Here is a 14,448-nt window from a genome sequence, read left to right on the forward strand (position 1 = left end):
GATTTGCCATGGTTACCAGACTTCCTTAAAATTTCTTCAGCAACTGGGACTTGTTTTTTTATTTCTTTTTTCCCTATTATTTTCTGAAATATATAGTACAGGTAAAATAGTCCTAATTTGAAAACCTAAAATGGGAAAATCTCTAAAATATAAAACATTTTGAGCCCCAACATGATGCCATGGGTGGAAAATCCACTCAAGACCTCTTGTGATGGTCAAAGTCAGAATGAAGATACATTAAAAATATTGTATAAAGATCCCTTTAGGCTGTGTGTATACAGGGTTCAGACTTGAGTTTCATCCCTGAGATATCTCATTAAGTATTTGCAAACATTCCAGATTCCCCAAATCCAAAATCTGACACACTTCTGATCCCAGGCATTTCAGATAAGGAATACTGAGCCTCTAGGTAGTGTGAACATGGGAAGAGTGTATTTCTAGATATTAATACCCCTTCCAGTACTATTAAAAGTTCAGTAAGAGAACTTTCAAAGACTTTTTGCTTGAAAGTTACCATTGTTCTAGAAATTATGCTTTCCTAAGAAATGCCATGACTTCTAAGAACTACTATTAATTGTTTACCAAGAGATTTGATTTGATGCAAAGTAGAGCTATACATTTGGGGGGTTGTTGAAAAAGCCAAAAAGGAAAAATGTTGAGTCCACCTCAACATTCAATAACTAGGTTAGTAATAAAATACATATCATGGTCCACAACTAATCTTAAAATCTTTCCAGTTTTTCAACTTCTGTTTCATTGACCTCTTGCCTCTCTCCTGGCCAATTCAGCCTGCATTAATTAATTACTATCGTAATACAATTTGTCTTGATATGTGCTAGGACCCATCTCATCATCTTGATCTTTCTTCATCTTAAAAATCATCTCGCTTATTCTTTGAGTTTCCATATGGATTTGAAAATCCACTTGTTGCAATCCACGCCAATCAGTAAAACACTTGGCATTTGTTAGAAATCCCACTACGTTTATAGAATAATTTGGAAAAATGACATCTTTAAAAGAGGGCTTCTCAATAGCAGTGTTATTGAAGGACTGCATAGTTTTGCTCCATGAGGGTTGCACAGTGCATTGTAGAATGTTTAGCACTTTTTTTTGCACTAGGGATTGAAACCAGGGGTGCTTTATCACTAAGCCACATTCCCAGCCCTTTTTATATTTTATTTAGAGACAAGGTCCCATTGAGTTGCTTAGTGCCTCGCTAAGTTGCTGAGGCTGGCTTTGAACTCGTGATCCCCCTGCTTCAGCCTCCCAAGGCCTTTAGCACTTACTAGAGACACAGAAACATTCCTTCCTTTGTGACCACAAAACTGTCTTCAGATAAAACAAGCATTCCCCAGGGGATCAAAAGCATATTTGATTGAGGACGACTGCTTTAAGCTACTACTGACTCATAGAATCTATGACAGTAGTGAATCAATCTATTTGTCTTCTAAATTTCAATAATTTTAATATAAAAGTATTAGACTTATTTTAAAGAAATTTACATTGTAACACAGCAAATAGTTTTTGTTAAGTCTTTCAGTGTTAATTAATTCATGCTTTTATAGATATTCACGTAATTTCTCAATACTGATTGATCACAAATTCAGCGTATCAACTGAACTCTCATTCATCCTGACAGTATTTCATTATATTACCTTCAATTTTCTGTGTAGGCAGTCATGTCATTGGTAGGTAATGATGGCAGCTTTGTTTCCTTTTTTACAAGCTTTTCATCAGTTGTTTGTTGTGTGTATATGTGTATGTGTGTGTGTTTGTAACTGGCATGTGATGAGCTTTTGTGTACTCTACAATGAATGGTTGCAATATCAATTTTCTTAACTTTAGTTTTGAAATACTCTTGCCTGTTTCACTTACTGATTCTCCCAAGTCGTGTTAAAATCTTCCAGTATTTTGAATAATTTTTCTATTTCTCTTTGCTTCCTTGCTAACTCTTTCTTGATACACTTTCTTTTTTCTTGATATACTTCTGAAGGTGCATATGAGACTTGTTGGAGCATCTCATGAACGAATCAGCATCATATAGGGTCCAACTTTATCCCCAACGGTGTGGTTGTCTTTGTCTGACCTAATACAGCTACACCTGCTTCCTTTTGATTTGTATTTACCTGGTAAAAATGTCTCACCCCTTTACCTTCAATTTTACTGGGTGCTTATGTTCTCTTCTGTGAACAAGCTAAGGTTTCTTTAAAAAATATAATATGATAATGCCTAATGTCTGACTTCAAAATGGACAGAGTGGCCTCACATTCACTGGGGTTAGTTGCACATTTGGATCTGTTTAAACTATCTTATGTTTTGCTTTCTATCTACCCTGAATAATAATTAAACAAAAGTCCTAAGACAAAAATATAAAATAATAATAATAAATATAAAACAATATTATATACAGCTGCAGGGATCATCCTAACTAGCAAAATAACTTATGGATATTTGGAGAAGTTGAATTCTATGATGTATGTATATTTCAGAGAATGTATAAAAGACTCTTGAACAATGTTTACTATAAATTTATACCTATAGATTGACTTGGAGCATAGCTTAACATTTTACATTATTAGAGTGCCTTTTACATGTGTGTATTTTATGTTAAATGTTTGGTATATTGGAATTACTGTAGAAATTTAATGAAAAAGTTTTGCTTTAATTGATGTGCTATCTAATTATCTTTTTTTTTCATATAAAAAAATGAGCTTTAAATGAGCTCCTGACTATATCAAACAGGAGCTAAATGGGTGGGGGATATAGTTGATTCCTTTTATGCAAAACCTCTTGGAGTTCCATCATGTTAATGGAGTTCCCATGTTAATGTTTACTCACAAATTCCTAAGAAATATATAGTGTTATCTCCTAAATATATTTAAGACAAAGCTTTGGAGGAATTCACCTTCTGAATTATTGCCATGAGTGCCAGATTGCTCAATTAAACTGAACTTCAGAGACAGACACTTGACTTCTAGTTGAGTGGGAGACTTACCAATTGCTTCCAATTGAAGAAGAATAAAAAGCACATTATCTGGTATTCACAGCGAAATAGTGAATCTTTGGTCTTACAATTTAATCTTTTGATTAACTGAAGGTATTTCATCCAAACTTATACTTTTAAATTACTTGAGCATCATGTAATTACTTATTTGTTCCGGTATGCCTGCTGTGTAATTAACTATGCATAACTGAGGAATAAAAACTACACTTCTGTGCAGGGACAGCATGTGGAAATCACCATTCATCCTGGTCCCCGTCACAGGTGCAGTGATACTGAGAGTCCAGGCAGCTCCCCTCTCGTCCACAAGTGCACTTTTGTGCATCTGGCAGAGAACCTCCCCAGTAAGTGTGGGTTCCATTGGTTCTTCTAGCCCACCAGCTCAGTGGCGTTCCATCTGAAAGACAAGTATGAGAAAGGTGACATCTATTTTGCCCCTCCCCCCCGTCCAAAATAGTTCCCTTTATTCCCAGGTCTAAAATGTGTGTGTGTGTGTGTGTGTGTGTGTGTGTGTGTGTGTGTGAGAGAATAAAGATACACTTCATTTCAGAAGCTATATTTTACCCCTGCCAATAAAAATGTGGTTTCTCCAAATATATGGGCCAAGTTTCTCCCCTCAGTGTTTCAATATCTAGGCTTAAATAATCCCCATCATCTATTTTTATTTTATTCGGAAATGAGTCCTTAACTTACTTGTACATGGATATCACTTATTTTCCATAGAAAATAACATTCAAAAAACATTTGCCATCAAAACAAGAGTAAGAGTAATTTATATACCCAGGATGAATCTGTTTGAGATGACAAATGCTCCCGGAGCAAGTTCAATGTCATACAGAAACAATGATCTATCGCCCCATATTTTTTTTTTTAAAGAAAAGTTGCTCTACATTAGGCCTTTGGAAAGGCATGGCACCCTCTGTCAGGACTTAACAATATTTTTGAGATATGTGTTTTTCTTGTATTACAAGGCCTGACTATTTATCTGGAGGCTAAATAAATGCATGGATAGGTCTTCTTCAAGTCTCAAGTGAACATGATGCTGAGAGACCAAGTCTGCCCAGTGCGGATGTTCAGCGCCAACTCCCCAGCCCTGGCTGTGGTCAGGTGACAGCTGGGAGCTATCTCAGCTCTACAGAACCACAGGTTAAGACATGCTGTGGGGTGGGGACTAGGGTGCACATCGCAGTGAGCCTGAGATGATTACAGAAGCAGATATGCAGGTTGGCCCTCTTAGAGGAAGACGCAGGAGAAGATAAATTGCAGTCATCCCAACATTAGAGGATGAAGAAAATAGAATTGGATTGCTTCAATCAATTTCCCAAATGTGCTTGATCATTTGGTGCTGTTTTTCAAATTTGTAAGTTGTTATTGTTGGGCCTTGAGTTGAGATCTGGAACTTATCCCAGGTTCTGCCTTTAATGCTTAATACAACTCAATTATGATTCATTTATAAGTAAGATCTCTGCATTCATCATCCTCACTTCCACCCTCCCACCCCCCAAAGAAAGGAAATTTAAAACAACAAAAGCAATCCCGAGAAATTTATAAAGGAGTCAATATCTAGAATCTCTTAAAAATACATTGAAAGCTTGTTACTAGGAAATAAGAGATACTCAGAAAATTTAATATTCTTTTCTCAAAATGCTACTTTGAGAAATGCTACATTACTTCCTTCACCACTACACTTGCTAAATTGAAGAGAAAAATACTCACTATATCCTAGTGCACAAGGATGAATTTACCTGCAAATCTTCCTGTAAAGCGGTAAAAAATAAGTTTTTGAGAGACAGTAAATATCTTTGGTTCTGCTCAAATGTTAAATGTTAAAGTGTTCCAGAGAACAATCAAAAGACTTCCGGGGAATTTCCAGACTGATGAGGATGGCATAGACTTATCTTTTCCTGCTTCTCCCCATTAAGCACAATGATAAACCCTAGAGATAACACACAAGAAGAACCACAGGAGATTCTGAAAGGAGGAAAGAGGAAGGCTAACTGGTTAGGACTCAGAATTGGAGGGAAATTATCATAGTTTATGTAGAATTTCATTACAATTCCCCATTCATGTTAAAACAAAAAGTTTCTCAAAAGGAAGAAAGATGATATGGATTAGAAAAAATTAGCTCTACATAAAGAAAGAAGGAGCATTAAAGAAAGAATAAATGAAGCAAAAATATAATATTTTGACGATCAAGTGGGGTTCATCCCAGGAATGCAATGTTCAACATATGGAAATCAATAGATGTGATTCATCACATCAATAGATGCAGAAAAAGCATTTGGCTAAAGACAGCACCTCCTCATGTTCAAAATATTAGAAAAACTAGGGATAACAGGAACATATCTCAATATCACAAAAGCTATCTATGCTTAGCCCCAGGCCAACATCATTCTAAATGAAGAAAAATTGAAGGCATTCCCTCTAAAAACTGGAACAAGACAGGGATGCCCTCTTTCAACACTTCTATTTAACATGGTTCTTGAAACACTGGCCAGAGCAGTTAGACAGATGAAAGAAATTAAAGGGATCAGATAGGAAAAGAAGAACTCAAATTAGCACTATTTGCCGATGATATGATTCTATACTTACAAGACCCAAAAAATTCCACCAGAAAACTTCTAGAACTAGTAAATGAATTCAGCAAAGTAGCAGGATACAAAATCAACACCCATAAGTCAAAGGCATTTCTGTATGTCAGTGACAAATCCTCTGAAAGGTAAACAAGGAAAACTACCCCATTTACAGTAGCCTCAAAAATAAATAAAATACTTGGGAACCAACTTAATTAAAGAGGCAAAAGATCTCTACAACAAAAACCACATAACACTAAGAAAAGAAATTAAAGAAGACCTTAGAAGATGGAAAGGAAGATCTCCCTTGTTCTTGGACAGGCAAAATTAATATTGTCAAAATGACCATACTACCAAAAGCACTATACAGACTTAATGCAATTTCAATCAAAATCCCAATGACATTCCTCATAGAAATAGAAAAATCAGTCATGAAATTCATCTGAAAAATAAGAGAGCCAGAATAGCTAAAGCAATCTTTAGCAAGAAGAGTGAAGCAGGTGGGATTACTATACCAGAACTTAAATTATACTACAGAGTAATATTAACAAAAACAGCATGATATTGGCATCAAAACAGACTTGTAGACCAATGGTACAGAATAGAGGACACAGAGACTATCCCACATAATTACAGTTATCTTATATTAGACAAAGGCGCCAATAGCGTACATTGGAGAAAAAAGATAGCCTCTTCAACAAATGATGCTGGGAAAACTGGAAATCCATATGCAATAAAATGAAATGAAACCCCTATCTCTTACCATGCACAAAACTCAACTCAAAGTAGATCAAGAACCTAGGAATTAAACCAGAGACACTATGTCTATTAGAAGAAAAGTAGGCCCAAATCTCCATCATGTTGGATTAGGCCCTAACTTCCTTAATAAGACTCCTGTAGTGCAAGAATTAATCTCAAGAATCAATAAATGGAATAGATTCAAACTAAGAAGCTTCTTCTCAGCAAAAAAGAAACAGTGAGTTCAATAGAGAGCCTACAATTTGGGAACAAATTTCTACCATACACACATCAGATAGAGCACTAATCTCTAGGACATATAAAGGACTCAAAAATCTTAACACCAAAAAACCAAATAACCCAAACAATAAAAGGACCAAGGACCTGAAGAGACACTTCTCAGAGGATGATATACAATCAATCAAAAAATATGTGAAAAAATGTTCATCATCACTAGCAATTAGAGAAATGCAAATCAAAACTACTCTAAGATTTCATCTCCCTACAGTCAGAATGGCATCTATTAAGAATATAAACAACAATAAGTGTTGGTGAGGATGTGGGGGGGAAGACACACTCATACATTGCTGTCGGGACTGCAAATTGGTCCAGCCAATATGGAAAACAGTATGGAGAATCCTTGGAAAACTGGAAATGAAACCATGATTTGTCAGCCATCCCACTCCTCAGTCTATACCCTAAGGGCTTAAAAGCAGCATACTACAGGGACACAGCCACATCAATGGTTATAGCAGCACAATTCACAATAGCTGAACTGTGGAACCAACCCAGATGCCCTTCAGTAGATGAATGAATAAAGAAAATGTGGTCTATATACACAATGAAATATTATTCAGTGCTAAAAAAGAATAAAGTCATGGCATTTGCAGGTAAATGGATGGAGTTGGAGAATATAATGCTAAGTGAAGTTAGCCAATTCCCCAAAAACCAAATGCTCAATGTTTTCTCTGATTTAAGGATGCTGATTCATAATGTGGTTGGAGGGGAATGGGAGAATTAGATGAACTCTAGATAAGGGAAAGGGGAAAAGGGGAAGAAGGGAAAAGGAGGAAGCAAGGGGGTAGGAAAGATGGTGGAATGAAATGAACATCATTACTCTAAGCACACGTATGAAGACATGAATGGTGTGACGCTACTTTGTGTACAACCAGAGATATGAAAGATTGTGCTCTATATGTATAATATGAATTGTAATGCATTCTGCCGTCATATATAAAAAATTAAAATTTTAAAAAAATGAAAAAAGGAAATAAAACAGAATGGTAAAAATGGAAAATGATAAATATATTTATGGAATGACTATCAGGTATTAAGTCTAGTATTTAAATGCAATTATTGTAGCATTTATTAAGCACTGATATTAGCAGAATATGAGAAATAATATGGGAATTAATGAAATAACACCCAAGTTTAGATTTATAACTAAAAAATGACACATAATTGCAAAGCAGTAAGACATAGATATTGAAAGCTTAGGATTGAGGAAAAATCCACCTGGGATTCAGATACTGCATCTTCCTTTTATTAATCATGTTACTTTCTTGTATACATATTGCCTCTATAAAATATGGATGATATTAATATGTACTGTGTGTAATATAATATTAATATTACAATATTAATATGTAATATGGTTGTAGGTGTGAAATCTGAATAAAATAATACAGGTGATGTGCCTGATCTATGATAAATGATAAGTAAATGTTGAAAAAAATATAATATTTTACCTTATTCTTAATTGATATAATATATGAGTAAGTTCAAAATAATAGTATCAACAATGTATTGGGTGATTAGAGCTTAGGGATAAATAAAATTGGTGACAGGATTCTGATAAGGATGGGACAGAGGAATTGGAAGCACTCTGTTATAAAGCACCATCACTATCAATGAAGTGGGACAATGTTATTTGAAAATGGAAGAAGATTGATCATAATCTATATTTCAGACTCAATGGAAATTGCCTAAAAATTAAAAATAAATGTATGCGAGGAGAAGAGAAAGGATGGAATCATAAAAGGCTCAATTAAAATATAAAAAGAAAAAGAGAGGGGTTAAAAAGAGAAAGAGAAAGGACAAAGACATTTGTGGTTTGAATGTGGTTTGTCTCCCGGGATTCACGTGTTTGAAGCTTGGCAAAGTGGGGGTGGTGTGGACGCTTAAAAAGTGGGGCCTAGTGACTGGGGATGCTGTTCTTGGAAGGGATCAAGGTGGTTCTCATGGGGCCCTGAGTTAGTTCTCATGAGAGTGAGTTGCCTTAAGAGCAAGCTTGACCCCTGAGTCTTCTTTCCTCCCTCCCTTCTCCTTCCCTCCTTCCCCTCCCCTTTTTTCTCCTTCCCCCCTCCCCACCTCTTATTTCTAATTTGGTAATGTGATCTCTTGTTCCCACAGGCAGTCCCACCATGATGCCATCCACCATGATGTGCCAGTCTTAACGGGGGTCTCTCATGAGAATTGAGTAAATACTGGCATCACAACACTCTTCGATATCCAGAAGTATGAACTAGATACACTTCTTTTTCCTATCAAGTATTTTGTTATGGAAATAAAAAGCTGACTGATTCAGCAACCAAAAGAAGAAGAAGAAGAAGAAGAAGAAGAAGAAGAAGAAGAAGAAGAAGAAGAAGAAGAAGAAGAAGAAGAAGAAGAAGAAGAAGAATTGCAATAGGGTAAATAGTAATCTAAGCATCGAGGATCACGTTAAGTGTAAATGGCCAAATGTGCCAATTAAAATACAAAGACTGAGTGGACAAAAGACAAGATCCAACTACATGTTGATTACCAAAACCCTTTTAAGTATAAAATGACAGAGTAAAAGTAAAGGGATGGAGAAGGGTACATTGTGCTGACATTAATCAAAAGAAAGAGTAGCTGTATCAATTTCAAAGACAATTTCAGAGCAAGGAAAAGTATCAAGGATGACAAGGGGCACTGCACAATGATAAAGTCAATTCTCCAAGAAGACATAGCAATACTTAACGTGAATGCACCAAACAACAGAGACTCAAAATATGTGATGCAGGAACTGATAGAACTCCAAAGACAATACTGTTATTACCCCATGGAAATGTTAATATACTTCTGTCAGTAATTGACAGATCCAGCAGGCATAAAATCATTAAGGATATATTTAAACTAAATATCAATCAACTATATCTAATTGACATTTATAGAATACTTCACCCAACAATGTAGAATACACAGTTTTCTCAGGTATATAGGCACAATTCATTAAGTTATACCATACTGCAGCTCATCAAATGCATCTTAATAAATTCAAAAGAATAGAAATCATACAAAATATGCTGTAATAATAATAATAACAACTGATAATAGTAGAAAGATAGTTGGAAAATCCCAAAGTATCTGGAGAGTTAACAATAAATCAAACATGGCCAAAAAAGAAGTTCCAAGTGGAAAAAATATGTTCTTAACTAAATGGACACAAAAACAGAACTTATTGAAATTTGCGAATTCCATGAAAGCATTGTATAGAAGGAATTTATAGCACTGAAGTCAATAATCCAAGTTTCTACCTTAGAAATCTGCAGGTGAGGAGCCAACTAAATCCAAAGTAAGAAAAATAAAAGGAACTAAATTCACAGAAGAAATCAGAAAAATTGAAAGCAAGAAATGAATAGAGAAAAATCGGTGAAATAAAACCTGGTTATTTGAAAAGATCATAAAATTGATAAACTTCTAGCCAGGCTAACCATGAAAAAGGAAGGAAAGATAGAAATTTCTAACATTGGATATGAAAAAGAGGCCATTGCTATTGATCTAATGGACATCCAAATAATATTAGAGGACTATTTTAAACAACTCAATGCACACATATTTGATAATTTATATGAAATGGAGCATCCACTTGAAAGACACAATCTACCAAGCCTCACTCAAGGAGGAATAATCTAGACAGCTGTATGTTATGTGTAGAATCATGTCTCCAAAACAAATTACACTGAAGTCTTAATCTTCCATATCTCAAAATATGACTTTATTTGAATATGTAGTCTTCATAGAGGTGATTGAATTAAGATGAAATAATTAAGGTAGGCTCCAATTTAATGTGACTTGTCTTATTTTTTAAAGAAAGGGAAATATGGACACTGAGCTAGACACATACAGAGGTAAGATGATATGAAAATACACACAGAGAATATCATGTAAAGTTGGGAGGTTGGAATGATTAATCTACAAGCCAAGGAATGTCAAAGATTGTCTACAAACCAACAGATGCCACAGGTTTCTGTTAACACTTTGATTTTGTAATTCTAGCCTTTAGAAATATGAGACAATGATTTTTTCTTATTTTAAACAACCCATGTCTAGGACTTTGTTACAGCACCTATGGGAAAAGAAGATAGATTTCATTATTAAGTAAAATGAATCAAGAATCAACAATTTTTCCAAAACAGAAGGTTCAGACCCAGATAATTTCATCAGAAAATTCTATCTAACATGATACCAATTCTCCACAATGTGTTCAGGAAACAGAAGGACAATGAATACTTCCTAATTTATTCTAAAAGGTCCACATTCACATTACCCTAATATCCAAACTAGGAAACACTTTACAGAACAAAAAAGAAAGAAAAGAAAAGAGAGAAACTGCAAGAAAAAATATCTCTCCTAAATATAGGCATTGAAATCTTTAAAAGTATTAATCAGCTGGATCCAACAGAATTTTAAAAAAAATTATGCCTCATAATCAAATGGGACTTATTTCTACATATGCCTTGAACGTCATGGAATTAATTAACATCATTCCTCACATCGACAGGCTAAAAACCATATGGTCCTATGAATAGATGAAGAAAGAATGCTCAATACAATCCAATAGCCATTCATGATAAGTAAAACTGTCAGCAGACCTGGAATACAAGAGAATACCATCCACTTGGTGAAGAGCATCTAAAAGAAACCTACAGTTAGCATCAGACCTAAAAGTGAGGGACAAGATAATTCCCAATGAAGACTGGGAATGAGAAAAGGGTATCACTGCTCACCGCTGCTTTTCCACATTGTACTGGAAGTTCTGGGTAATAGAGTAAGCAAAAAAGGAAATAAAGTATGTAGTTATAAGGGAAAATTAAAACTGGGTTTTTTTTTCCACAAATAGCATCACTGTCTATATAGAAAATCCCTAAAAAGCTCAACAACAGCAGAAACATCTATAACTAGAAAGTGTTTAGCTCAAGACTGCAGGACAGCAGTTGATTGCTTTCTTGTATAAAACAGAATACCACTGGAATATGAAATTAGAAGCACAACATATTTTACACTAGATCTAAAAGTTAAATATTTAGGTATAAATTAACAAAATTGGCACATAATCTATATGGGAAAAAAAAGTATAAAATTCTGAAGAAGGAGATCAGAGAGGACCTAAGTAAATGGAGAGATATATCATGTCCATGGATAGGAAGAACTGAGAGTGTGAAAGTGTCAAGATCTTCCCAAACTGATCTATAGATTTAGTGCAAGCCTCATTAAAATCGCAGCAAGTTCCTTTGTGGATATTGACAACTGATTCTGAAGTTTACATAAAAAGGCAAAGACTGACAATACCCAACACACTACTGAAGATGAATGAAGTCAGAGGACTGGTAGCACCTGGCTTCAAGACCCACTACAAAGCCACAATACTCAAGACAGCATGGCATTGGGAAAAGAGTAGATAAACCCATCAATGGGACAGAATAGAGGACCTACATATACATCCACACACAGAAAATCAACAGAACTTTGAAAAAGACCAAAGACAACTCAATGGGGAAAGTACAGTTTTTGCAAAAGTGGTATTAGAACAACTAACAATCCACATGCAAAACAAGGTGAATCTAGGCACTTTCCACCTTTCATACCAAAATTAAAATGCCATACAACAAAACTTCTGATGGTAAAAGGAAAAAATCAAGTTGATCTTGGGTGTGTCAATGAGTTTTTAGATGCAACAGCAAAAGTCCCATCAATGAAAATCATTTTATAAAGTGGATTTTTTAAAAACTAAAAAGCTTCTAAAATGAAAAATACTAATCTAATAAAAGATTTGTATCTAAAACATGCAAATAATTTGTAGAACTCAATAGATCCATAAATAACCCAATTAGAATGAGGCAAAAGATCTGAACAGATACCAGAAAAAATAAGATCTATTGATGAAACGCAGAATATGAAGATACCCTCAAAATCACATGTTATTAGGAAACTGCAAACAAAAACAATAATGGGATACTACTGCACACTTGTTAGAATGGTTAAAGTTCAAAACACTGACCTTATCAAATGCTGGCCGTGATGTAAAGCAACAGAACCTCTCATTTATTGCTGATTGGAATATAAAATGGCCCAGGCATTTTGGAAGACAATTTGGTGCTTAATAGGCTTACCAGCATTACCATAAAATCCAGCAATTATGCCCCAAGGCATTTAAACAAATTAGTTGAAAATATATGTGGTTGGAATAATTCTCACCTACTACATAGAAACACTAATCAAGACATTGTGATATTGATGCAGGGTACAGATTTTGAAGACAAAGAATCAAGTAACAGACCCACCACACAAATATGTCCAAGTGGTATCTGGCAGTGTTGAAATGGTAATTCAAAAGAGGAAGGACAGTCTTTCAATAAATGGCATTAGGGAAACTGGGCCAAACTCTCACACACATAAAAATCATCCCAAAGTGGAACATAAAATATAAAATATTTTATATAAAATATAAACCACTAGAAAAATTTTTTTAAATCTTTAGGATTTAGAGTTAGAGAAAGAATTCTTAGACTTAACAGCAAATGTAAAACCCACAAAAGGGGAAAAAAACGATAAATCCGACCTCATCAAAAGTAAAACTTTTGCTAAAGCATAAGGAGGATGTGGAAGAAATCAAAGTCTTATAAAGTGGAAGTTTGGGGAATGTAAACTAGTATGGCCACCCTAGAAACCACTTGGGCACCTTTTTTTTCCTTTATAAAATTAACCATGTAATTAGCCAACAATTGTGATCTTGGCCATTTTGATCCCAGGAAAATGACACTGATGATCACACATTCATAATGGGTACAACGTTCTAATGAATTTCAAGGGGATTATGCTGAGTGAAAAAGTCCATCCCCAAAGTTTCTACTTTCTGATTCCATTTATGTAACATTCTTCAAATGGAAAATAAATGGAGAACGGATTAGTGGTTGCCAGGGGTTACCACTGATGAGTAGGAGGTAGAAGCAGGTGTGGATACTGAGCCAGAGGAGGCTCATGCCGATGGAAATCTTGTGTATCTTGACTGACAAGGTTGTGATACTGCACTCAAGTTTTGCAAGACATTACCACTGGGAGAACTGGGTAAAGGTTCACTTGATGATTTCTCACAAGTGTGTATGAATGTGCAGTTGGCTCAAATTTTTAAAAATTCATTTACAAAACCAATAAAATCCTAAGGGAAAACTATAGGCTCTTTTTCAAAAGAAAACCAGAAAACTTTCAATGACTGGAGTAGAATACTTCATTTTCTCAATTATTTTAGCCCCTAACACAGTAGTTTCCAAAAGATCACCTGAAGATATTTTTCAAAATTCCAAGCCCAGGCTGTTGGTCAGATCAGTTAAATTATAATTTACAGGTATAAGACATTTGCAAAGTCAAATGTTACTTCATTTACAGTGTTGCAAGGCGTCAAATTAAAGTTCTTTCTGACTTGCTTATACACATTATAAGGCAAAGCAGATCAGAGCTCACGTCCTAAGGAAAGTTCAACCGATGTTACCCTTCTATGTCATCTCTTCCCTAATCAGGAGCTTCTGAAAGGTTTAGGTTCCTTCTACATGTTTGTCTGGGTTAAGTTTATATTTAAAATTCTCCAGTGGCCCCTTTGCCACAATAACTCTAAGACAGAGAAAATGACACTACATTTTTCCTAATGTAGTTTAAGAAATGCATCTTATTTCACTTTTAATTATTCATTCTCCAAATTCATCTTGTATCTAGAAATAAAACCAAATGGACAACGACTGGCGAGTGCATCAATTAAATCCCAACCCCATTGGGAAGGGTTTGTGCACACCTGTGTAGTGCACAGGGTACAGGCTGGTCCATGCACACTGTGCTTGCTCA

General features: G+C 35.1%; 1 protein-coding gene across 4 annotated transcripts in view; it reads right to left on the reverse strand.

Annotated features, from left to right (window-relative positions):
- Nucleotides 1-14,448, reverse strand: part of LOC101968704 (contactin-associated protein-like 3) — a 202,562-nt gene that overhangs the window by 36,791 nt on the left and 151,323 nt on the right. For all 4 annotated transcript variants that reach the window (XR_013429916.1, XM_078030582.1, XM_078030583.1 and 1 more), the window contains one exon: nt 3,242-3,398. Coding sequence is in view for 3 of the 4 variants with exons in the window: in XM_078030582.1 (XP_077886708.1) it covers nt 3,242-3,398 (157 nt within the window). In the remaining variant the exon portion in view is untranslated. The remainder of the gene's footprint in view (nt 1-3,241; nt 3,399-14,448) is intronic.

Source organism: Ictidomys tridecemlineatus, chromosome 13, assembly GCF_052094955.1.
Source record: "Ictidomys tridecemlineatus isolate mIctTri1 chromosome 13, mIctTri1.hap1, whole genome shotgun sequence".
NCBI classification, from domain to species: domain Eukaryota; kingdom Metazoa; phylum Chordata; class Mammalia; order Rodentia; family Sciuridae; genus Ictidomys; species Ictidomys tridecemlineatus.